The following is a 26,054-nucleotide window of genomic DNA, read 5'->3' on the forward strand; positions in this document are numbered from 1 at the left end:
GGATAAAACAGCATCTACCTCACAGGATTATTGTGAGGATTAGAAATAATGCACATGAAGTGCTTTAAATGAGTCCTCTGCATAAAGTAAGATTGAAATTCATATCAACCACAATGACTATTATATCCAGTGCTATGTGTGAATGGAGTAGAAAGCCCAGAAGCAACTCTTGCAAATAGGGAAACCTGGCTTAGGACAGAGTGGACATTTCATAGGTAAAGCACGTACACTACTCAACAAATGGGACTAGATCAATTGGTTTCACATATGAAAGGAAAAAGAGTAAAACTGGAAGCAAATATTCAATAATGACCCTTTTGATATTTTCCAAATGCTAAAAGGGATTTCCTCCTTAATTTGAGGTGGCTGCAGCATTAGTTAAGCAGTGAGAAGTCCTAACTCATTATCTAAGTTAAGGATAAGATGTGTCCAGACAACTAATAGACAAGTTCAACAAGGTTAAGGATACAAGATCAATATACAAAAACCAATTTTATTTCTATACACTAGCAATGAAAACTGTGAAAATGAAAAATTTTTAAATTCCATTTAGAATAGTATCAAAAAGAATAAAACGCTTAGGAATAAATTTAACAAAAGACGTATAAGACATGTATACTGAAAATTATAAAACATTGTTGAAAGAAATTTAAAGACCTAAATAAATGGAAAGATATGCTGTGTTCATGGATTGGAAGACTTAATATTATTAAGATACCAATACTAACCAAACTGATCTACAGATTCAGTGTGATCCCTAACAAAATCCCAGCTAGCTTTTTTTTTTTTTTTTGCAGAAATTGACAAGCTGATCCTAAATTTCATGTGGAAATACAAGGGACTCAGAATAAATAAAACAATCTTGAAAAAGAATAAAGTAGTAGGACTCACATTTCCTGATTTTAAAACTTACTACAAATCTACAATTATCAAGACACTGTGGCCAGGCGAGGTGGCTCACGCCTGTAATCCTAGCACTCTGGGAGGCCGAGGCAGGAGGATTGCTCGAGGTCAGGAGTTTGAGACCAGCCTGAGCAAGAGCGAGACCCAGTCTCTATTAAAAATAGAAAGAAATTAGCTGGCCAACTAAAAACATACATAGAAAAAATTAGCCGGGCATGGTGGTGCATGCCTGTAGTCCCAGCTACTCGGGAGGCTGAGGCAGAAGGATTGCTTGAGCCCAGGAGTTTGAAGTTGCTGTGAGCTAGGCTGACGCCACGGCACTCTAGCCCGGGCAACAGAGTGAGACTCTGTCTCAAAAAAAAAGACACTGTGATACTGGCATAAGGACCAATGGAATAGAATTGAGAGTCCAGAAATAAACCCTTACATTTATGGTCAATTGATTTTCAACAAGGGTGTCAGGAAAATTAAATGAGGAATTAACAGTCTTTTCAACAAATGGTACTGGGACAACTAGATATCCACAGATAGAAAAATGAATTTGGACTCCTATCTCATACCATATACAAAAACTAACTCAAAATGGATCAAAGACCTAAATGTCAGACTCAAAACTATAAAACTCTTAGAAAAAAAAGGAGTAAATGTTTGTGACCTTGAGTTAGACAATCGTTTTTTAGATATGATACCAAAAGGACAAACAACAAAAGAAAAATAGATAAACTGGATCAAGTCCAGTTTATCTATTTGTGATTCAAAGGACACCATCAAAAAGGTGAAAGGACAACCCACAGAATGAGGGACAATATTTGTAAATCAATTATCTGAAAAGGGACTTGTATCCAGAATATACAAAGAACCCTTACAAATAAACACTAAAAAGACAACCCAATTTTAAAATGGGCAAAGATTTAGAACATACATTTCTTCAAAGATGACATAAGTATGGCTGATAAGTACATGAAAAAATGTTCAACATCATTAGTCATTAGGAAATGCAAATCAAAACCACAGTAACAATGCTACTTCATACCCACTAGGATGGCTAAAACAAAAAAGACAACAACAAGCGTTCTGAGGATGTGAAGAAAATAGAATCCTCATACACTGCTAGTGAGGTGGTAAACTGGTATGATTGCTTTGGAAAATAATTCAGTAGATCCTCAAAATGTTCATCATAGAGTTACTAAATGAAACAGAAATTCTACATATATACTCAAGAGAAGGGAAAACATATGTTTATATAAAAATTTGGACATGAATGTCCATAGCAGAATTATTCCCAATAGTCAAAAAGTAGAAGCAACCCAAATATCCATTAACTGATAACTGGTTAAACAAAATATGGTCCATCCATACAATGAAAGATTATTCAGCCATAAAAGGAATGAAGTACTGATTGATGCTACAACATGGATGAACATTATGCTAAGTGAAAGAAGCCAGTCACAAAAGATCATATGTTGTATGATTCTACTAATATGGAATGTCCAGAATAGGTAAATCCATAACAACAGAAAGTTAGTGGTTGCCATGGGCTGGGGTATGAGGACGTCTGGGAATGACTGCTAATAGGTATATGGTTTCTTTTTGGGGAGATGAAAATGTTCTGAAATTAGATTGTACTGATGGTTATATAACACTATTAATATACTAAAAGCCACTGAATTGCATACTTTAAAGGGGTGAATTTTATAGCATATGAATTACATCTCAATAAAGCTGTCATTTTAAAAAATTGCCCAGACTGCCAAATTGAACCCTTGGCTGGCTGTGCACTGTGGACCCAAAAGTTTGGGGGTGGGGCAGGAATCCCATAATCCTACAAAATTTTTAAGTCCTCCTAGATTTAAAAGGGAACAAGCAGCTCTCACAAGAATAATACAATAAAGAAATTTATAGCGACAGAGCTGCCTGTGTGGCCAAATTCATCCTTTAGGGAACTTGAAAGGTAAGTTTGGTCTTAAGAACATCTCTTACTCCCAAAGGGCTTACCTATTTCTCAAGTTACAGAAACAAATACTCATTTGTAGAAAACCCAGGAGAGACCTCTCAGTTCACCACTCAATAAACACACCCACCTTTCAAGTTAAGACAAAGCCTTTACCATGACACTTTGCCCAACTGTACATCTCACATTGGAGGCTTTGGGAAATCCTCCAAAACTACTATTCCTCAGTGTCGGAGGGACACTGAAAAGTAATCCAAAGAGTATTATCAGAGCTTTAAAAAATGCTCCAGAATGCTTCTGTCATTTCAGCTACATTCCAGGAGGTGGTAGCAGATGGTTATAAAGATGCTCTTAGATACAGAATGGTAGGCAAGTTTGAGACAGGTAAACTCAGGCAGGAAAGACTTCTCTAGTACTGTCAGGTACTATCTTTGCAGCTAAAGAATCAAAAGCAAATTTTTTGTAATAGGCAATATCTGTACCTGAGGCAAAATCTAAAAGATACAAATAGGTATTCAACAGAAAGTAAGCCTGTCTCCCAGTCCTATCCCCAGTCATAGTGTTCCCTTCTCCAGAGGCAGCCATAGCTACCAGCTTAAGTGTCCTTCCTGAAATTGTCTATACATTTACAAATATACACATTCTGTACCATATCTTTTACATTTAATTTATCTCAGATAGCTTTCCATGCAGTACACATACCTTACGCTTTTTAATAGCTTCATAAGATTCCATAGTATGGATGTATCATAATTTCTTAATCATGAAATGAATTTTTATTATCAGTATATCTAAAGCAGAGATAGGAAATTAGCTACCCATGGGCAGACACTGCCCATGGATATGTTTTGTTCAGCCATCATAATGGTTTTAACATGTACATCTCAATGTATTTGGCCATACGGGGTATGGTAGAAAAAGCTATCCATCAACACCCACTCCCATCTTTTAGATGAGCATCACAGGGAAATGGCTCCCCTACCAGGCACTACGTTTCCCAGCTGCCTGGCAGCTAGGCATATCAATGGGACTAGGTTTCCCCTGTTAGAGTGGAGTAGAAGTGATGAAAGTTCCTGGCCTGAAGCTTTAAACGAATGCCCCATATCATGTTACCTATTTTCATAAATTTGAAGGTGTGAATGCCACCCACTTCTAATCTATTCCCTTAAATCCTACTTGAATCCTAAACCAAGAGTCTGTGGACTCTCCTCTCTTTGGTTCTACAATCTTTTTTTCATTTCCTGCTTCTTCCTGTGTATAAACATCATCACTCCTGTGTAACAACTATCCCTATCTTTCTCTTCATTTTCCTCTTTTACTTTTGCTTCTTTGCATGTTCTCTCCATCCCATTTCTTCTCCACAGTATCACTCCACTTTAGGCCACTCTGTCTCAGCAACTTAGCGTCATTCACTGTTTTCCACAATCCTGTGAGTACCATTTTGTTAAACATGGGCTTCGTTTTATCTTTCCCTTTCAACTCAAGTCCACATCTGGCTTCATCTCACATTATCTCCTCCTCTTTTCTTTGCTTTTCCTTTTCTTCTATCATTACAAATAGGGTGGCCCAGGTAGTTTGTCTTAAGTTACACAACTGACAGGAGGGGAAGCAGCGGGTGGAAGGAACAGGGCCCCAGGAGAGCAGCAAGTTAGGTTCGATTCCCGATGGCCACCCTCACATTCCCAAGTGCCTGAGCTAGGGAAGCCCCGAACCTCTCAGGCAAAACGAAGAAGAGATAGATAAGTGATCCCATGGTTAGGCAAAGAGAGATATAGCAGCAGAGGCTGGCTGAGCCTTCGAGCAGGCAATTCCCAATAAAAGAAATATTAATGGCTGGTAACAATATGAAAAGCTACTTAGCCTCACTGGGAATCAGGGAAATGGAAATTTTTGCCTATCATATAGGTAATGATTAAAAAGATGAACATGAACCAGTGCTGGCAGGGGTGTGAGGAGACACTCTCAGACAATGTTAATAACGGATTAAGTTGACAGACCTTCTACAGCATAGTTTGGCAACATATACCTACACTTTAAACATCAATAGCCTTTGACCCTGCAACTCCAATGCGCAGGATTTAGCCTAAGAAAATAATTAGAGGAGGAAACAAAGATGTGGCTATGAACTCATTAATAACCTCTGCCTGTTTATAACAGAAGAGCAAAGTAGTGCTGTCAGGGAGCCTGGCAAAGGGGGGGCTCGCCCTGTCAGGGGGAGGAGGAGGGACAAAAAGAGGGAAGGGGAGGGGAGAGAAGGGGAGGGCAAGCAGTAGAAACACAAGGGACACAGGGGTGTGAGGAGGACATGAAGTGGGGAGAGAGGCCTGCAAGGGTGAGAAAGGAGTGGGGGCGGGATCAGAGCAGTGGGTGAGCTTGAGAGGAAAGTGTGGAGAAAAGGAGGAGGGAGAGAGAGCTCTCCAACGACACAATAGATTACGGTACCTCCACATCACACAGGCATTAATGTAATGATGTGGTTCTCTATATGAAATAGAAAGATAGTTAACCGAAAAGATCAGGAGACAGAATAGTGTGACCCTGTTTATCTAAAGTGATACAGAAAGACCAGTGCAGCAAAGGGATTACTACATGGCTACCATGGTTCTCACTGGGGGGACTCTTCTGGCAGGTTTAGACTCTACTTCATGTGTTTCTAATTTGTCAGAATTTTAATAATTTCTAGCAATATGCAATGCACTAAAATTCTACATAATTTAGACAGACCTTTGTACTTTTGTGTGAGAATTAATTAACATGGAAATAAAGTAGATGCAATGATACCATTTGCTTTTCATACTGCAGAAGTATTCTATTCTTCGTGTGATAAATTTAAACTGCTCGTTAAAATTTCATTTGTGTAAGTTTGTACTGAAAAGACAATGGAATTAGGCTATGAATACAGGCATTGCCCATCTAGCTAGTCTTTGTCTAAATCATGGATTTATCAGGCCCTACCGCAAGGGTTCTTATCAAACCAAAACACTTTTCATCTTGAAGTCACAGAGACACTGGAGATATCAAGGGAAGCAATCTTAATTCAGGTTATCCTGAAAGCAGCCCCTGAGACAACGACTTGAGAACAGGTATTTTATTTGGGTGTGGGGAAGTGAGGCAGGGTAGGAGGGAAGCACGCCAAGAAAAGGTGCATTCGTGAATGGGGTACTGCGGCAGGCAGGCAGTCGGGCTGCAGGCTCTCGGCGAGGCTTCTGAAGAACTGTGTAGGAAGAATCACAGAACTGTCCCCTGGAGGTCAAAGGGGTCAGAGGCGTTATCCTCATCGGGGGAGGCTTGCCCCTGGAGGCATTAAATTTTTGGTACTTGTAGGCCATGGGAATATGGGCCTCAGATGCATATTGAGGTCTATGGGCCAAACAGGTACTACAGGTTGAGTACCCCTAATTCAAAAATCCGAAATCTGAAATGCTCCAAAATCCAAAACTTTTTGAGTGCTGACATGATGCTCAAAGCAAATGCTCATTGGAGCATTTCAGATTTTGGATTTTTTGAATCAGGGATGTTCAACTGGTAAGTACATAAGGCAAATATTCCAAATTCTGAAAAAATTTGAAAACCAACACACTTCTGATCCTAAGCATTTCAGATATGAGATATTCAACTGGTATTCAGATTATGTTTATTAGCTCACCAAAACCTTCGAAGTCCATGAAGCATTGGCTCTATTTTACAGATTAGGAATACGAGATGCACAAAGATTAAGTCACTTACTGAAAATCAAATAGCTAATAAAAAGCTGAACTGAGCTCTAAATCCAGTTTTGTCTCTTCTACTGTATGATGCAATGTCGTAAAAACCACAGTGTGTCAATTCTCAAATACAGTTGAGCTGGTACCTCCTTGCTGGATCACATGGCCTGAGAGATGCTTGCACACTCCCAGCCTCCTTCCTTGCAAGAGTAAGATACTGAGATAGCCTCCCAGTTTGTTTTAATCTTCTTGCATTCATAGAAAAATATTCTAGGTCATAATCCACCAGCCATGTGAAATTTTCATAGCATCATCACCCGTGGTTACTCCCACCCTAAATACCAGTTACTATGAAATTATGCCAGAATTTGGATCAAAGTATGGGGGGAAATTCAAGGCAAATTTTTGTCTGATGAACTCATGGCAGAGAATTAAATTTCATACAGAGTTCCAGATTCTGGTATATTAAAAAACAATCTATAACTTTACTGTGAGGAGAGTACTTTATTAGAACAAATAAAACATGCTGAGCTCTGCCCAGACACAGAGGTCAGGCTAATGTGTGAGCCAAGAAGAGTCTTTTCTTGCTTTAGTAGAAAAGATAACAATCTGCAAATCACTAGCATCTGAGTCTGGTTTGATTTAAAAAAGTTCCAGGAAATCATTGTATTTATAGCTTGCATGCACGAGTCGGTGGAAAGGTCCTTGCTGCTCCCAAAATAATACTTGGGATGGCACTGTATCCTATCACCTTCACTAAAGTGAAGGCATATCTCTCATCTTCTGTTCCCTAGGAGGACATCTCCCACTTCATAGGAAGCCAGGGGAGCAGACAGGCCAGCTGTATAGCTGCTAGCTCAAGAAAGTTCCATTCCCAGAAGCCCCAGAGCAGCCCACCTGAAGGCACCCTTGCCCTAGACCCCTCCACCAACCCCCCCCAACAGTCAGATTTAGAACCCCCTTAGTATTAAACCCTACAGGATACACAATCTTCCCCACAAGGATAAAATTCAGGAGCAAGTTCCGGCTAGGCAGCGATCACCAAGGTCTTTCACATAAGAACCACAAGAGCACCTGAGGAACTGGCAGATCTACCTTGTTTACAAATTACGATGATGCAGAGAACAAGACCCCAGCCATGCACTCAGTGGGCTATCTGGGGCTGAAGCATTTTTATCCTCTTAGTAGAGAATTTCATAATTCTTGATCCATTGCAAAGTATGGGCAAGGCTCCAGACACATGTGCTATATATCTGTCTAGAATTGCTTTCCCTCTCAAGAATACCATAGCCACATGAAGAGCTTCATGGGATGGGAAATTGCCAGGTGTGCTTTTCTTCAGACTCACAAAGGCCTCTGTGGCAGACACACATCGACTGGCTCCAACAGGAAAGGGAAGGGCTCGGAGGGCAAAGGGGCACTTCACCTGGCACACTGGGCTGGAAGACTTTATTCAGATCCAAGGAGGAGGCTCTGGAATGGGTTTTCTGTGGCCGCGGTGGAGGGGTGGGAGGGTCCTCGCCCCTTTTCATGGCCTCTTCTATGGAGGTGCTAGAGTAAGATCTGTAGCAAAATAAGGGAAGGTCAGAAGGGAAAGAGCAAAGCTTTACTCTCTTATGTTGGGTTGAAATGGAAAATATCCCCAAAGTCAAAGTGATTGCAAAGGACTGATCAGCTACCAAAGAAGCCATAAATTCTATTATCCTTTGGATGCCACTATTTATAGTAATTCTCTAAATCCAACCATGAATTGGGGTCTTTTTAACCTCTTTGCTCTTATTATACCTTAGACCCCTACTAAAAAAACTGTAAATACAAATCAGTTTCTATTGGAATTGTTAACAAAAATAACATGCAACCCCTCGGCTTATGCACTTCCATGTGTTATCAGAAGGGCTTCATGGTATTAACTGATGGCAGAACTTTTCTCCTGTTTACTTGCAAATACGATGACAGGCTCAAATGGAATTGGGACAGATAAACTGAGGGTAAGAATCAATGTTCAAGGGAATATGCCACAAATGAAATTTAGGAAAGGAAAATACACGTCTATCAGATTATGGGGTCTAGCTTGTCTTACCCTGAGAAATACAGGTTTGGGAAAATTTCAAAGCAAAAACCTCATTTTAACTTTCTTCAATCTGTAGCAAAGCATAGTTAACTAAGTAACTTATGAGATTGTAATTCTAATACTGGCATTTGAAGAAAAAGGAACTAAATAACTTACCAAAGGTCACACAGATAGAAAGTTTATATAGGTTCAATTCAAACTCTAGTCTGTCTCTGTTTCTAAATTCCATTTTTAAAAGGTTCTCATACTGCCTATAAGCCAGGGAAGAAATCCTTTAGCAGCAGCAGCTAGAATATTTATTGGAAACCTATTTATTTTCTAAATTAATCCAACTCTGTACATTGGTTCATTGTTTAGGAATATGTTTAAAGATGGGTTCCCAATACAGTGATCATGAAAAGAATCTGGGAAATAGATATGTATGTCTGTTCTATTCGGCTTCTTAGCTGACTTTATGTCACAGCATAAAATAATCTTTGAGTCAAGATATGTCCTAGAGACAAATTAAGCTCAAAAAACTGTTCTTCATATTTAGCTATTAGAGTGGCACCTAGGAAATTAGAATCTATCAATTACTATTAAGCCCCTTCAGTTCTTAACAGAGCTGTTTTTGACATAGCGAGATTTTATTTTCCTGAATAAGTTTCTCAAGGTTTCTTTGTGGTAGTTGAGGGTTTTGTCTGTCTTGCAAGGTTGCAATCTTTAATAAAGCCATCATAATGGCATGTGACATGCTCTGGAGTGGTCCCTGTAACATAACTGGCAAGACAGGCAAGGCAAAGGCAGATAGAAACTAGCAGGGAAGACTGCTCTAACACTTTCAACCACAATCAAAGGAAATTAACACAAAAGGACAGGTTTCTAAATGGGAACTATTCATTTAAAAAGGAAATTAGAGACCCTAGCTAAAAATTAAGAGAACTTCCTATGTCAGTGACATTTTTCACTTAAGGAGGAAAGAATGTGTTTGTATATAAATAACGTGTATGCATGTATATATGTGAACACGCACACACATATATATAGTTAAGCACACTATCTCATACCACACACTTCATTTCCATTTTATTTCCATATATGACCTGTATGTTTATATTTTCATATGGATAGTTACTGAATATCAAATGAGACTGTAACATGACTGTAACCAATTAAAACATAAATGTGCAGGGAATTGACAAAATGATGAATGTAGTAGTGTTAGAATGGTGATTTCCCCTCTTTCTCTTACATTTCTATAAAACTTTATTATTTTAAAAAGGAAGATAAAAATGATTTGATTCTCTTGGTCTCAGTAAAGACCCAGTTGGAAAATGAAATCATCCAAATTAGACCAGGAGACCAATCCCTGAAAGGATAATATGCAAAATTTGGCCAGACACATTAATAATAGAATGTGACTATGAGATTTTGTAATTTCACTTGCAAATTTCACTTTGGGGGAGAGAAGAAGTCAGTAGAAGCTAAAATTGTGAGGTTCAATTTATGGTTAACATAGTACGCATAAGGAGATTTCTGCAATTCAAAGAAGGTGTTCCCTACTATGAAAGCACATAAATATTACTAATCCCACATCCCAAAGCTAGTACAAATTTGTAAAAGATCCATTCATCCTTTTTAAAAAGATGAGTAAATGTGGTGACCACAGAGAGAAAGAATGGCTATTTCTTCCCACCAACATGAATTACTCTATATATTTTTTAAAAATATGCAAATATAAATACCTATGCCTTCTATAAACAAAGAAACAAAACCCCAATTTGGAAAAGGCAGACATAAAAGATAAAGTAAGGGGTAACTCTTTAATTTACAAAGACATGAGATTTCCTTCAATGTCAGTATTTTAAGCATTTAAAATATGATCAGACTTAAATTTACTTTCTCAAGGATGTATCTAGTAGCCAAAGGAGGGAAAAAGTCACTAAGAGCCAAAGCAAAACTTAGAAAACACACACATAGTACCCTAGCTTCCACTGCGGTTCCTCTGGTGAAGAGCGCTCCCAGTACCGTGTCTTCTCTTTGATGGATTAATTCTATTAGTGTTTCTGTATTTCCCGCTGTTCCTCTCGTCTGAGTCTGATGTCAACCAAAGCTCTCCCTTACTGGCTCTCCATCTTCTACTAGCTTCTAACTATTTAAAAACTGTGAGGCTGAGAAGAGGCACTAAGATAGGCTCAAACAGACCATAAGCACTGCTCACCTGAAGCTTCAAGCTTCACTGAAGTCCTCATGAGCATTTTCTTTCCCTACTCTAGATTTTATTCCCCAGACTTCTTACTTTTTGGTATTCATCTTGTCAGGATAGCAAATTCCAGTGTTTGTTACCTTTGAACCATACTTCCCTCTTTCCAAAGCTACTTCCCCCTATTAGTTATCACCCTGCAACAACTGGGTCATCCCACACAACCCACTTCACAGCAGGGGGCCAAAGCACAGCAGGCGCCACCTTCCAGCACTAACGACCAACTGCAGAAACTAAGAGGCCCCCCAGCATCACTGAATGTTCCCATCAAGCCACTCATGAGTGAAATGGCTCAGATCCTGAGCTTTCGATCTAAGGGGAAAGGAAATCAAGGGTTGGGTTTTCAGTCTGGGGCTTTCATTTGTAATCAGGGTCAGGGCACAAAGGGCATTAAAGCAGAAATTAAACAAACACTACCTGGATCTTGGTCTTGCTTTGAGACTGTTGGAATCCTTAGGAGTTGCTGAAACAAAGATTATTTGTTGTTTGCTTGGGTTTCATTTCTGCAGTTAAACAGGTTTATATGCAGCACCTGGGCTAGTACAGAACACATCAACAGGTAAATGTGGAATACAAATGTCCATGTGGAGAACTTGACCACTTCCACATTGTCATGATTTTCTCATTTTAAGTCTAAAGCTAAAATTCAATTAAAAGGAAAGAAAAGCCAGCATATTTTTCCTTTTGTCATAACACTAGCCGAGAAGCCATTCTGAAATCCAAGTTGATTAATGAAGACATTCCAGTATAAAAAGACAACACCTTGTAAGGGGTTGTCTTTTTATATAATGATGGATTCACACTTGAGGGTTTCTTGGTCTATCATGATAGCCTAGTAATAGATTTTGAACCAGTCTCCCCCGAAAGCTAGGAAGAAGTCTATCTGGCTACACATTTTTTAAAAATATACGACCAAGGCAGCAAGGCCACAAGAAAGCAAAGTTCCCACAAGTTAAGTTGAAGTGAGCTATGTAGCTTTCCCTATAAGAAAATATTCTTTGTGTCCCACATCTCTGTGACCAAATCATACAGAGAATATTATGAAATAAAATCATTAAATACTTTGTCAGCCATATGACTTTTCCTCATCGAACTTAAATCACAAACTAACTTGCTCACTACCAACACCAATGTAGTCCTCTTTCCCATCACAAGTTGTGAAGCGTAATTAGAAAAATTTACAAAAATACTAACCCTCTTTTTATGTTTTCAATGTTTTCCTCTATGGAAGTCAACTTTAGGAACCAGTATCTACGCTATGGTTTTGCAAGTATTGTAAATTTTTCATCATCAAATGTCATAAAAATTCATAGAAAGAGTGCTGAGGAACAAGGAAAACATCATTTATTTGTTTTCACAAATTCTTCTGAAAAGAAAATGTCTCACTGCATTATCCAATCCTCATTTACATTGCTCCAAAGACAAAATCCCTCCTTGGTGTGGAGCAGCCTGACTTTATGATGATCATTAAAATCCTTGGGTTAGATAAGCAGGGCAGAAAGGGGAGCTGAGAATCCTCATAAATGCCAATAAGGCACAAAGCAAACTACTGATATATATTCCCTTAGATGTGGTCAACTGCAGAAGAGATGCCTTTCTCCTGACCTAAGCATTCTGGCTTGTAGTGAGAACACAGGCATCTTCTGGCTTCACTCAACTGAAACACTGCCACAGCCCTGGAAAGCACGGAGAGCCCAAGGAGTCAGAGTCCCCTCTTGCCCATTACTGTGTACCTGCACCTGGATACAGATGGAAAAATCCCTCCCTCCCACCTGCAAAGCCCAGGCAGCAAAGAAGGGTGGCCTAAGGGGGTGGCCTCTCTCCCCGCCAACAAGGCTGCCTTGGAGCTGGGTGGGCAGAGCGTGACCAGACTCACCGCAGAGCTGGGGAAGCCCTCTGGGCAGGCTGCCTGCGGCTGGCTCCGTGGCCCTCTTCTCCCTCAGGCCCCACTGCTTTCAAGAAATGCATGGGTAGGAGAGGTCCCGGCCACGTTAAAATACCGTTCCCCAAACCAGACCACGGTGACTGTTAATTCCTTTGTCAACTGCCATTATCTTTGCCTTTTTGCTGGTGTAGGAATGGGTGTGGAAGGAGGGGTGAGCCCTGCTGGTGAGAGATAGACAGACAGACAGACAGATGGGGTGAGGATGTGGATGAACAGCGAAGAGACAGGGCCAGAGACCAAGCCAGGAGTCCTAAGGCCTGGGCGGTCCTCCTGGCCATGATGCAAACTAGCTGTTACCTCCCCAAACTTCATTTTCCTCACCTACAGAATGAAGATAATAAAAACACAGCCCCTTTCTCACAGGGACAGATAAGAAGGTGAAGGTTCTTTGAAAACTGAATGTATTTGTATTTTAGAATTACAAAACATTACTATTGTAGAAGCACAAATAAAGCTCCTAATTTTTCAAGCTTTGGAGATCCGATTCCTTCTAGGACAGCAAAGGAGGTATAGGTGGGAGCAGGTAATGGAAGGAGAGAACTGCTTTGCCCCAGTAAAACCATGGAGTGATAGTTGGCAATGGAGCAGCTGCTAAAATCACCAACATTAGTCTGAAGACTGCACTGGGAGGGTGAACTGACCTAAAACCTCAGCAAGACCCAGACACATCAAGAAAAAGATTTTTTGTGCAGTGGGCTGTGTTGAATTAGGTTGGAATGGGATGTTGGTTAAAAAAATCTCTTAGACTCCATTAATATATACACTGTCAGCAATTAAAAGGGTAAGGGTGTATGAGGAATATTTAACAAGGAATGTCTCCATTCCCTGATAACATAGTACCACCCAATCTATCACCCAGCACACCATCATCATCTTCATCATCATTATTACCACCAACTGTGGGAGAGCAGGGCAGGGAGATGCTTCTCCTTCCACTTGCAAAAATATATCCTAGGCAGGTGTTGGTAGCTCTCCACAGGTTTCAGCCTAGAAAAAGCTGAAGACTCTTAACTCTTCTATCATCCTCCAAGCCTCCAAAAGTCAGACTTGGTTTTTGGTGCATGTGAATATCTGCAAAAATGGCAAGGGCATGTTGTGCTGTGAATTCAAGCAGACGCCAATGAATGTATCACACATAGCTTCTCATTTAGCTGGACGGAGGGAAGAAGAATGACAACTTCCTGGAACATTCCAGGCATGTCATCTTTCCAGGAAATGGGAACAGGAAGAGAGAGCAAGCCTAAAGTGAACCCTTCAAAAAGGCAGCAACTGAACTGAGGTGAACTCTCCACATGGCATGGACAGCCACCCACAATTCTAAATCACCACCTTGCAACTCTTGTGTCTCCCACTGGGAATCCAAACATTTCCCAGGAAAGAGGATATTAACTATGTTTGAAATGAGGGAGTCCCTCATATCCAGAAAGGGGCAGCAGTGGGAAGAACAAATCAGAAAACATACAGCATGTTCCCAGGCACAACGTGACACCAATCCAGATGTACTTCACGTACTGTGGCACACCTGTTAGGTTTTGTTTGGTGATGCCATATCCTAGTCAGTGAAGGAATGTTAAAAATGAGATCTAAAGCTCATGCCCCAGAGAACACTTGATCTCGTGCTAAGAACCCTAAAAAAAATAGAAGAGTTATGTTCCTTAAAGACTGTTGGAGAAGCACCAATTTAACACTCCAAATTTAAATAGCTTTTGCTAATACCATAACATGAAATTTACCAAAACTGGAATGCATCCACTTTAGCTCCAGAAATTAGAGCTGGAAAAACTGACTTCAGGCATTTGGCCTACATTAATAGAGCATTTCACCCTATGATGAATGAACCCAATCAGTTTTAAAAATCAAATTTAAGCTTGGGAATTCCCACTACTTTTGGAATCACGATTGATCTACAATCTTAATTTTCTATTTTGTAGCATCACCTTCTAGAGGTAGCGGTTCTGAAAACAGGCTAAGCACCAGAATCACCTGGGGAGCTGTCTCAAAATACGGATTCCCAGGCCTCCATCACTGACACCAATCATATATTCTCATGCATATATTCTCTCTCTCTTTCCCTGCCCCTTTCTCCCTCCCTCCCCCAACTCCTTCCTCTCCCTCCACCTCTCTTTTAAGCCTTGAATGAGCTTGGCATTTGGAAAATATTGTATCACAGGGTAAACCTCAACATTATATTGATTCCTCTGTTCTAACTTTAAACAAATAAGCCTGGGATGATAGCTTGCTACTTATTAAATATGCAAGAGAGATAACAGTAAGAGGGAAAGCAGCAACTTCGTTCATGTCCTCATAAGCAGAGCTCCAAACAGTAATAATATCTTCCGTAGCCACTTTGTTTTTAACTAGGTTAATTTTGGTTCAATGATGGCTCCATCGAGAGAGAAAGAGCTGAGGACACAGGCCCAGTTATTCTCCATGGCTCCACAGACACAGTTTTGACTCTCCAAGAAACTGGACAAACACAACTATTATTTTTCTCCTTGGTATCCACCCCATGTATAAGCACATAAACTTGCTTTCCCGGTGGTGAAGCATAAAGAAAATATTTGGGATTTTTGCTTTGGAAATGGAAAATAACCAACTCTGGGCTTCTAGTTGATCTATCCCATCAGTTCCTTACCCTACACAGAAACCATAATGGCTTGTTGAAATCATTTACCTTCAAGCCTTCTCAATTTTACACTTAGTAACAAGACCCTAAATTCACACTGAGTGATCCTTTCAGAGAAACCTAAATTCAGAGCTTAAAAAGAAATTACCTTCTTCTCATACCTGAAAAGAAAAAAAGGATAAAAAGCCAAAAGGTTTCCTTATAAGAAAACACAAGACAAATATTTAGAGAGAAACACACTATCATAGAGGTAGCAATCTTCTATTCATTGAAACTTAGTTTTCTTAATTACAAATAATTATATAAAAAGTATATGAATATGGTTTTCTCCTACCTGGATCCTCAGACACGTCCTTTGGTAAGGCTTCGTTGGTAGTACTTTTCAAAGCTAGTGGTGTTTTGTTTTGTTTTTAAGAAACAAGAAAGAGAAGGGAGAAGAAAAGAAAACCATCCATAAAATTTTTATTTCTGAAGCATATTACATTAAAACAAAGAATCCCTAGTCAACACTTACAAAAAACAGATCTTACAAACCTCTAGAAGTTGCTATAGTATTTACTAAAACAATAAAGACCTCCTGGAGTATGGAAACCGGTGCACCTTCTCCAGAGAGCAAAGATATATTTTCAACTTTCTAGAGTGCACCTCTAGTGGTTAGGAGGAATATTACCAGGAAGTATCAGGAATTTCCCCCTCTCATTCCTGACATCCAGACCAATGACATGAGAATCCCTGGGTGTGAAACTCAGGCTTCAGTATTTTTAGAGCTCGCCCAGTTATTCCACTGTGCAATCATGGCTAAGATCCACCAGTTAAGAGAGCGATCAGAGTACATACTACTGCAATGTTCAGTTCCATCTGCCTCTGCTGAGCAAGTATTTAAATAGAGAGCATACAATTACTGTTCCTCGGAAAACTTATTTTCACATTCAGTCCCTGTACAATGCTGAATCAATGGCAGATCTCAATAATAAAACCTGACATAGCTTCACTGATTTTTTTGTCCCTTCAAATAAGCTTCTCATTCATGGGTAGCGAATCAATATCAGATAACAGAATACTGGCTTGAGACTTAGAAAATTTCGGTTCTTGCCCAAGCTCTTTATCTTAATAACTAAGCAAATGATTCATACTGCTTGAATTTCAGTTTACTCATCTCTAAATTTTAGGTGATAAAACATACCAGCCTCTGTTCAGTTTTGTGAGGACTGAATAAGACAGTGTATGCCAAAGGACCTAGTACATTATAAAGCATTATACAATGTATAGGGGGTGAGGGAGAGGGTCCTCCTACACTTCTGGCTAATCTCAGGCCAACTCATCCCCATACTTGATGGCAGCTCTAACATGGAATACTGTGCTGTACCGCTTCTCAGCCCCCAGTAAGATATGTAAATTGTAGCTGGCTCCATAGCACACCTCCATACCCACAAAGCCACCAAGAAACAGATAAAGCCCAGAGAGAGACAAGAGCTCTGTCTGGAAGAGAACTTTCTCATGGATTAGACTTGTGTGCAAATATACATTTACATTGATGTCCTGGGATCACATCTGTCAGCATTAAGATGTTAAGCTCTCAATTCTTTCAGTTTCCAGTCATTTCCTAACCCCTAGGAGACCAGATTCCAATGTAAAGATTCAGAGTAGCCTGAGGGTCAGCAGTGACTGGGGGGGGGTGGGGAATGAGTTGTGGGGCTTTGGATATTCAAGCTTTTTTTTTTTTTTTTTTTTTTTTTTTTTTTTTTTTTTGAGATAGAGTCTTGCTCTGTTGCCCGGGCTAGAGTGCTGTGGTGTCAAGCTCATAGCAACCTCAAACTCCTGGGCTCAAGTGATCCTGCTGCCTCAGCCTCCCAAGTAGCTGGGACTACAGGCATGTGCCACCATGCCTGGCTAATTTTTTCTATATATATTTTTAGCTGTCCAGATCATTTCTTTCTATTTTTAGTAGAGACAGGGTCTCGCTCTTGCTCAGGCTGGTCTTGAACTTCTGATCTCGAGCAATCCTCCCACCTCGGCCTCCCAGAGTGCTAGGATTACAGGCGTGAGCCACTGCGCCCAGCCGATATTCAAGTTTTTGCTACCACTTTATGAACTACTGTTTTGGGACAACAATTTGAAGTACTTAATCTAGCCAATGTGTTTACATACTGAGAGCTGTCCTCATATGCTCTAGAAGCCAGGCATTCCAAGAAAGTGGAAAAATAAACAAGTAAAATGTCCTTAAAGGAAGAAAACTCATTCTTTTCATACCTTGCTTGTCATCACCGGTCACATCTTGGGTAGGGACAGGAAAGTCAGCCATGTCTTTAACAGATGCCTTCTTTGAAAAGAAAAGTAAATGAATCATACAGGTAGGAATGGAAATTAAGAGACATGCACATATGATGAAAATGTTTTAAAAGCTATATTTCTTGCCAACATTTCTGTCCTCAGTAAACCCTGACATTTAACAATATCTTATGTTTTTAGGCTCCTAGTGAGGTATAAGTTAATTTGTATTGACGTTTTTACATACATAGAAGAAAAAAATAATGATGCAGATCAAGACTTGTGTATTAAATCTGAACCTGGACTGGGATTCACCCAGAGAATTGCACAGCATTTGTCCATTCAGCCAAGAACAAACCTGTCCTTTATGTATCTTTTCACAGGCAGAGAGAAATTCTGACAAGTGGCCCCATAATATGAGTTATTTGCCAGGATCTGTCATGAAGAGGGTATCCAACCCTGATTAAAAAATAACCTCCTAGCTATAGAATAAGAGAATTTTATTGATGAGCAAATCAAAATTTTCTCCTAACTCACATATGGGGGAAGTCCTCACTTACATAATACTAATAAGATGAATACTCAAATTGATCAAGTATGAATTAGTTTTAAATTGTTTAAAATCTTACTATAAATTTATTTGCCATAAACTCTGAATTAATATGCATTTTAACCATAGTTAATAATAATGTATGGTATACTTGAAAACTGCTAACAGAGTTGATCTTAAATGTTCTTACCACAAAAAAAGATAAGTATGTGAGGTGACAGATATGTTAATTAGCTTGATTGTGGTAATCATTTCACAATGTATATATATACAAAACATCATAAATATATATGTTTATTTGTCAATTATATTTCAATAAAGCTGGAAAAGAATATGCACTCTAAGGTCTGTGATAAGATTAACTTAAAGAATTATATATGTTCATATTTACTGTATATACGCAAATTCTGAAAAGATATGTAAGAATTGAAGGGTGACTCAGTAGACGGAAGAAAGGTTTGAGGAAGAGGACTATTCACTATATGCTTTTTGATATTCTTTATATTTTAACATATTCAAAAACCAAATAAAGATAAATTTTAAAACTTAAAGGAAAGAGAGTAAATTCCTGGAGCTGTCCCATGCTCCAAAAGGTTAATTGGTTTACCTCTTAAAACACAAACAATCCCAGAGAGATAAATAGCACTTTTGTTTCTAAACTGTTACAAGAAATGAGGTTAAAGTACTACTTCAGAGGAATCTGACTAGGATTTAACAATTCTCAGTCAGGTAACTCTTGGCATTATAACAAAGCCTCCAGATACAATTTCCCGTTCAAAGTCTACTATCTCCAATTAAACAAACAATGTATAATATTTCAACAGTGTATTTCTTTTATTGCTTTCTCCCACCTGGATTATAAATCAGACCCCTCTGAAAAAGAAAATTATTTAGGAGTAGACAATGTAGATAAAAAGAAATTTTTAAAACCTGTTCAAAGAAATTAAATATCTAAATAAACAGAAAGACATCCCATGTTCATGCATTAGAAGACTTTATATTATTAAGGTGGCCATACTCCCCAAATTGATCTACAGATTCAATGCAATCCTTTTTTTCTTTTTCTTTTCTTTTTTTTTTTTTTTTTTTGGCAGAATCTGACAAGCTTGTCCTAAATTTCATATGGAAATGCAAGGGAGCTAGAATAGCCAAAATATTATTTAAAAAGAAGAACAAAGTTAAAGTACTCACACTTCCAATTTCGAAACTTACCACAAAGTTACTATAATCAAGACAGTGTGGTACTGGCATAATCATAAACATAGAGATCAATGGAATAGAATCGAGAATATAGAAATAAACCCTTAGATTTACAGTCAATTGATTTTCAAAAAGGGTGCAAGACAATTCAATGGGAAAACAATTGACTTTTCGACAAATGGCACTGGGACAATCAGAAATCCAAAAAAATTCTTAGTAAGTTGGATCCCTTCCTCAGAGCATACACAAAAATTAACTCAAAATGGATCACATGCTGGGCGCAGTGGCTCATGCCTGTAATCCTAGCACTCTGGGAGGCCGAGGCGGGCGGATTATTTGAGCTCAGGAGTTCAAGACCAGCCTGAGCAAGAGTGAGACCCCATCTCTACTAAAAAAAAAAAAAAAAAAGAAAGAAAGAAAGAAAGAAATGACCTGGACAGCTAAAAATATACAGAAAAATTAGCCGGGCATGGTGGCACATGCCTGTAGTCCCAGCTACTTGGGAGGCTGAGGCAGGAGGATCACTCAAGCCCAGGAGGTTTGAGGTTGCTGTGAGCTAGGCTGATACCATGGCACTCTAGCCCGGGCAACAGAGTTGAGACTCTGTCTCCAAAAAAAAAAAAAAATGGATACAGACCTAAATGTAAAGCATAAAACTATAAAACTCTTAGAAAAAAACATGGGAGTAATTCTTCGTGACTTTTTATTAGGCAATGATTTCTTAGCTTTGACACCAAAGCACACGAACACTTACAACTCAGTAATAGACAAATAATCCAATTTAAAAATGGACAAAGGACTTGAACAGACACTTCAGCAAAGAAAATATATAAATGATTAATAAGCATGTGAAAAGATGCTCAATATCATTATTCATTAGGAAATTCAAATCAAAACCACAATGAGATACCACTTCATTCCATTAGGATGACTAAAATCAAAAAGACAGATAATAACAAGTATTAGCAAGGATGTGGGGAAATTGGAACCCTCATACACTACTGGTGGGGAAATGTCAAATAGTGCAGCTGCTTTGGAAAGGAGTTTGGTGGTTCTTCAAAAAGTTAAACACAAAGTTATGATAAAATCCAGTAATTCTACTCCTAGGTATAATATATATCCAAGAGAACTAAAAACCTATGTCCACACAAAAATTTGTATATGTATATTCATAGCAGCATTATTGATAATGCCAAAAGTAAAAATAACCCAAATGTCTATCAACTGAGGAATGGAGAAACAAAATGTGGGGTATACATACAATGGAATATCATTCAGCCATAAAAAGGAATGAAGCACTGATACATGCTACGACATGAGTGAACCTTGAAAAGGTTACACTAAGTAAAAGAAGTCAGTCACTAAAGACCACATACTATATGATTCCATTTATGTGAAATGTCCATGTTAGGCAAAACCAGACACAGAAAATAGATTGGTGATTACCAGAGGCTGGCAGAGAGGGGGGGAGCAGTATAGGGTTTCTCCTTGAGGTGATGAAAATGTTCTAACATTAGACTGTAGGTCTAATTTTGGTTGAGCAACTCTGTTAATATACTAAAAAAAGTATATAATTCAGTATACTTTCAATGGATATGGCATGTGAAATATATCTCAATAAAGCTGTTTTAAAAAAGAAAGAAATCTAGTAATATAAGGAACCCTGCTAAGGAGGAATATACCTGAAATTATAAACTGTAATTCTTTTTTTTTTTTTGTAGGTTGCATGCCTTTATTCATTTTTTAAAATATTAAGGGGGTACAAATGTTTTTGTCATATGGATACCTTTTATAATGCTTATGTCCATAACCTGAATATGTCTACTGTACCTGATAGGTAGGTATTACGCCTCCCCTGTTACCCTCTCCCGGTTTCTTGATTTCCAATAACCTTTACATCTGTGCCCATTGTATTATATAATCCGTAATTCTTGACAGAAATAAGTACACGGTTACAACTCTGCTGTCTTTAGAAAAAGAGGCACTGCCAGCTAGGCACGGTGGCTCACGCCTATAATCCTAGCACTCTGGGAGGCCGAGGCGGGTAGACTGTTTGAGCTCAGGAGTTCAAGACCAGCCTGAGCAAGAGTGAGACCCTGTCTCTACTAAAAAAATAGAAAGAAATTAGCTGGACAACTAAAAAATTAGCCGGGCATGGTGGCACATGCTTGTAGTCCCAGCTACTTGGGAGGCTGAGGCAGGAGGATCGCTCGAGCCCAGGAGGTTTGAGGTTGCTGTGAGCGAGGCTGATGCCATGGCACTCTAGCCCAGGCAACAGAGTGAGACTCTGTCTCAAAAAAAAAAAAAGGAAAGAGAAGGGAAGGGAAGGGAAGGGAAGGGAAGGGAAGGGAAGGGAAGGGAAGGGAAGGGAAAGGAAGGGAAGGGAAGGGAAGGGAAGGGAAGGGAAAAAGAGGTGCTGCTAAGCAAACTTCTCATGCCCTGAGACCTAAATCAGCCACAGTTTTGTTCACAGCACCAACACCTATGCTAGCATCATCACTCACAAGGCTGATACCAAAATCTGCATAAACTCCAAGCATTAGTGATAGAATAAAAGACTAGCAGAAAGAACAATGAGTAACAGTTTAGAACATGAAATATTTAATCATTAACTCTTAAAATCTGACATAAACTTCTTGAATGGTCAAACCACCAGTTAACTCTATTACTTTGCCTTTGAATTCTGTTTACTATACTCACTATCTAAAAGCACCCCACCTTCAAAAATAACAGTCTGTTTGGAAAAGAGGGATTTTTGTTGTTATTGTTGTTTTGCTTTCTTGCATGGACAGGCCAAAAAAACAAAAGACTAGGTAGTTTGTTTGTTTTTTTTATTTGTTTGTTTTTATTTTGTTTTGAGACAGAGTCTTACTCTGTTGCCCCGGCTAGAGTGCCGGGCTACAGTGCCATGGCATCAGCCTAGCTCATAGCAACCTCAAATTCCTGGGCTCAAGTGATCCTGCTGCCTCAGCCTCCCGAGTAGCTGGGACTACAGGCATGTGCCACCATGCCCAGCTAATTTTTTTCTATATATATTTTTAGCTGTCCAGATCATTTCTTTCTATTTTTAATAGAGATGGGGTCTCGCTCTTGCTCAGGCTGGTCTCGAACTCCTGACCTCAAGCAATCCACCCTCCTTGGCCTCCCAGAAGGACTAGGTAGTTTTTAACCTCCCCTCCCCCAAGGGGGCCAGTTAAAGTGATACAGAAGTCTATAAAAGTAGCTGCCCATAATGTCCATAAAAGTGAATATATGTAATCTCATCAAGGACATCTGCGTGAGTGCCATGTGTGTGTGTGTGTGTGTGTGTGTGTGTGTTTAAAACAGACTTTATTGCCGCCTGTATACTTCCTCTTTTTCCCTTTTAGACAGATGATAAATGACTACATGGAAAAAGCAACATGAGTCAGCAACATAATTTCTACAAAAAAATAAGTATTATTTGTCTCTTTTACAAGGGCAGAGACCATCTTATACCATGATAAGTTGGAACAATGTTTATATAGAAAGAAGAAGAGCTTATGACATTTTTAAGAAAATCACCTAACAACCTCATAATTTTATAAAAGCAGGGGAGCCAAAACAAACAAAAAAAAAAAACAGGGCAACTGTGTCACAGAGAAATAGAGGTATCCATCCTAGCTTAATAAGCAAACCTTTCTAGATGCTGCCAGAAACCCCAAAGTAAACTGAGCTCCATCCAAAGTGGCAAACTATTACATTTGCTTCTTCATCCTATGCATTCTATAGAAAAAGAAATGTTAAAAACCAAAATTCTTCAAATGCTTATCCACCACTCCTCCTGAAATCACTTTTCTTTGTATCTTTTTCCCATGAGCAGAAATCAGCTGAGGAATGTACTATGTAGCCACAACTCAAAGAAAGAGTAGAAGAGCAGCAAAGAGAGATGTCACTCAAAGGGGCACTAGAGACACAGGCCAGACTGGCTCACAGGAGAGCAGGGACATCATCAATAACACACACTAGAGGCATGAGAGCCCCGTGGGAGAGAATAGATAATCACACACAGTCACAACAAATTAAAGGAATGTCCCTGTATCCTGCTTTCGACTTCTATCATCTTATAACAGTTTCAACTAGGGTCAGAGGACTCTAATAGGAGTCTGTAAATAAACCTCCATTTATTAAACATTTCTGGGTTTTATTTAGGAAAGGGACATCAGGTATCCTAAGTTGTCATCATAGTAATCATAATGGTGATGATGATGATAATGATAGAGGTGACGATAGCATTAACCATAATGACTCCTATCTATTGATCCACAGCTAGGGATCATTAAGCACTTGGCTAAGCCCTTCCCCTCAATGGCTCAACACTGGGGGAATTCTCCAAATTTCTTTTGGGGATCATCCAAATCAGTCCTCATTTGCTCCAAAAGCTAAAACCCTGAGGGAGCTCTGAATGTGATTTGAGACCCTCATATAAAGTTCTCAAACCTCTTCTCAAAACTGTTTTGGTTGATTATATTTTGTTAATGCCCAGCTAATAAAAATACAATATAATAAATTATTTGCTAGAGAATTAAAGATTGGTTGAAGTAAATAACTTGGCTAGCATTTTCTGGCTCACTATGGCTATACCTAAAAATTTCACCTCTAGAAGGTCTAGAGACTATATTTACTTCACCAAATCTAGATTCAGGGGAAAAAAGAAAAAAATAATTATAGATACATCATATGTCTAGATTTGAAAAGCTGAGCCCCAAAGGAATTACCAAGTATGAAGAGAAGATGTTATGAAAGTTCATTTTCCAGAATTTGTAAAGAACATAGGCCAATGGATTTAATTCTCTACACATCCTTATTTATTAACATATGAAGATCTTTTACCTCCATCCGATTCAAGTCACGGGGTTGTTGGTTTGCCGGCAGTGACTCCGAATAAGAATCAAATAATGCACACTCCCGCTTGGGCTTAGGAAAAGCTAAGAAGAAACAAAAAGAATACCTAAGAATATTTACTACAGCCACAGTGGCCAGCATTTCCCATCAGCTTTTCTGTGCTTGTTAAATAAACAACAAAATCAGCTGGCTCCTACAGTCCATGTATGGCACTAACGTTCAGGTAGTATTTTAAGTTCTTTACATACACAACCACATACTTCTACTATCCCCACCTTTACATGCGATGAAACTGAGGAACGGGGAAGTTAAGCAACGTACTCCAGATCATACAGCTGGCAAATGGAAGAGCAGGGACTTTAACTCCCAGCAGTTCAAGGGTCTGTGCTCTTAGCACTTCGTATTATATAGCACAGTAGTCCTCTTCCACATTAACCATCACTATCGCAATACGTAAGTTTTAACTATGCTACGAACGTAATTTTTAAATGTAGTAACAATGGTGATACTTTGAATACTATAAATATTAACTAGAGAAATGCGTCATTTTAGCTATTGTTGGAACTAAATAGGGAACATCTTATACTGATGTGTGCCCAAGATAACTTCATGAAATACTTATCTCTTTAGTTAGCAAGAATGACAAAAATAAGAGCATAAATTCTTCTTGATTTATAACAAAGAAATACGCATCATGTTATGGGTTTTTTCCAACATACAACAAATGACAGGAGCTGTTATTTGTGTAGCTGAGCTAAATAGCATGAGGAAAAATCACGCTACTTGGTAAGCTAATTACTTAACACCTAGTCAAGGTCTTAGAAGCAGATTCTGCTTCACTACTTTGTCACAAAGTAATTAGGAAAGAAATACCTCAACAGCTAGAAAATTTGTCAATATTCTGAAGGGGAAAAGCAGATTAGAATAGATAATAAACACAAGCTACAAACCAAATTTGTCAAGACAAGCTAATTAGGAAATCAAATTTTAATGCAATGTTTATAAAAACAATTTTGAATCAAATGTGAAAAGTGGATTGGCAGTGTTTTTTTCCTAAGCCTGAATAAGTTTTTATATTTTATTTCAGAATATTATGGGGGTACAAATGTTTTAGTTACATGGACTGCTTATGTACTGCTTGAGATAAAGTTGTAAGTGTGACCGACAGCCAGGTAGTATACACTGTACCCATTAGGTATGAATTCACCCATCCACTCCCCCTGCACCTGTTTGATTTCCATTGAATTTTATATCCTATTGTGCACATGTGTGCTGTTCAGTTAGTTCCAATTTAACGGTGAGTAAATGTGGTGTTTGTTTTCTCTTTCTTGTGATACTTCACTTAGGAGAGTGGTCTCCAGTTCCAACCAGTTTGTTACAAAAGGTATTAATTCATTTTTTATGGCTGAGTAGTACTCCATGGTATACATACACCATGCTTTATTAATTCACTCATGTATTGATGGGCACTTGTGTTGATTCCACATCTTTGCAATTATGAATTGTGTTGCAATAAACATTCAAGTGCAGATGTCTTTTTGATAAAAAGACTTTTTTCCTTTGGGTAAATACCAACTAGTGGGATTGCTGATTCAAATGGCAGGTCTACTTTTAGTTCTTTGAGGAATCTCCATATTATTTTCCATAGAGGTTACAGTTTGCAGTTCTACCAACAGTGTATAAGTGTTCTTTTCTCTCCACATCCTTGCCAGCATCTATTGTTTTGGGACT

The 26,054-nt window shown here is 38.8% G+C and overlaps 1 protein-coding gene across 2 annotated transcripts in view; it reads right to left on the minus strand.

Moving 5' to 3' along the window:
- Positions 1-26,054, minus strand: part of REPS2 (RALBP1 associated Eps domain containing 2) — a 186,269-nt gene that overhangs the window by 59,274 nt on the left and 100,941 nt on the right. For both annotated transcript variants that reach the window (XM_069462874.1, XM_069462873.1), the window contains exons 9-13: positions 24,312-24,406; positions 17,693-17,762; positions 15,777-15,830; positions 11,289-11,334; positions 7,985-8,121 (exon numbers count right to left, since the gene is read on the minus strand). In XM_069462874.1, the coding sequence (XP_069318975.1) occupies positions 7,985-8,121; positions 11,289-11,334; positions 15,777-15,830; positions 17,693-17,762; positions 24,312-24,406 (402 nt within the window). The remainder of the gene's footprint in view (positions 1-7,984; positions 8,122-11,288; positions 11,335-15,776; positions 15,831-17,692; positions 17,763-24,311; positions 24,407-26,054) is intronic.

This window comes from Eulemur rufifrons, chromosome 30 (assembly GCF_041146395.1).
Source record: "Eulemur rufifrons isolate Redbay chromosome 30, OSU_ERuf_1, whole genome shotgun sequence".
Taxonomy (NCBI): domain Eukaryota; kingdom Metazoa; phylum Chordata; class Mammalia; order Primates; family Lemuridae; genus Eulemur; species Eulemur rufifrons.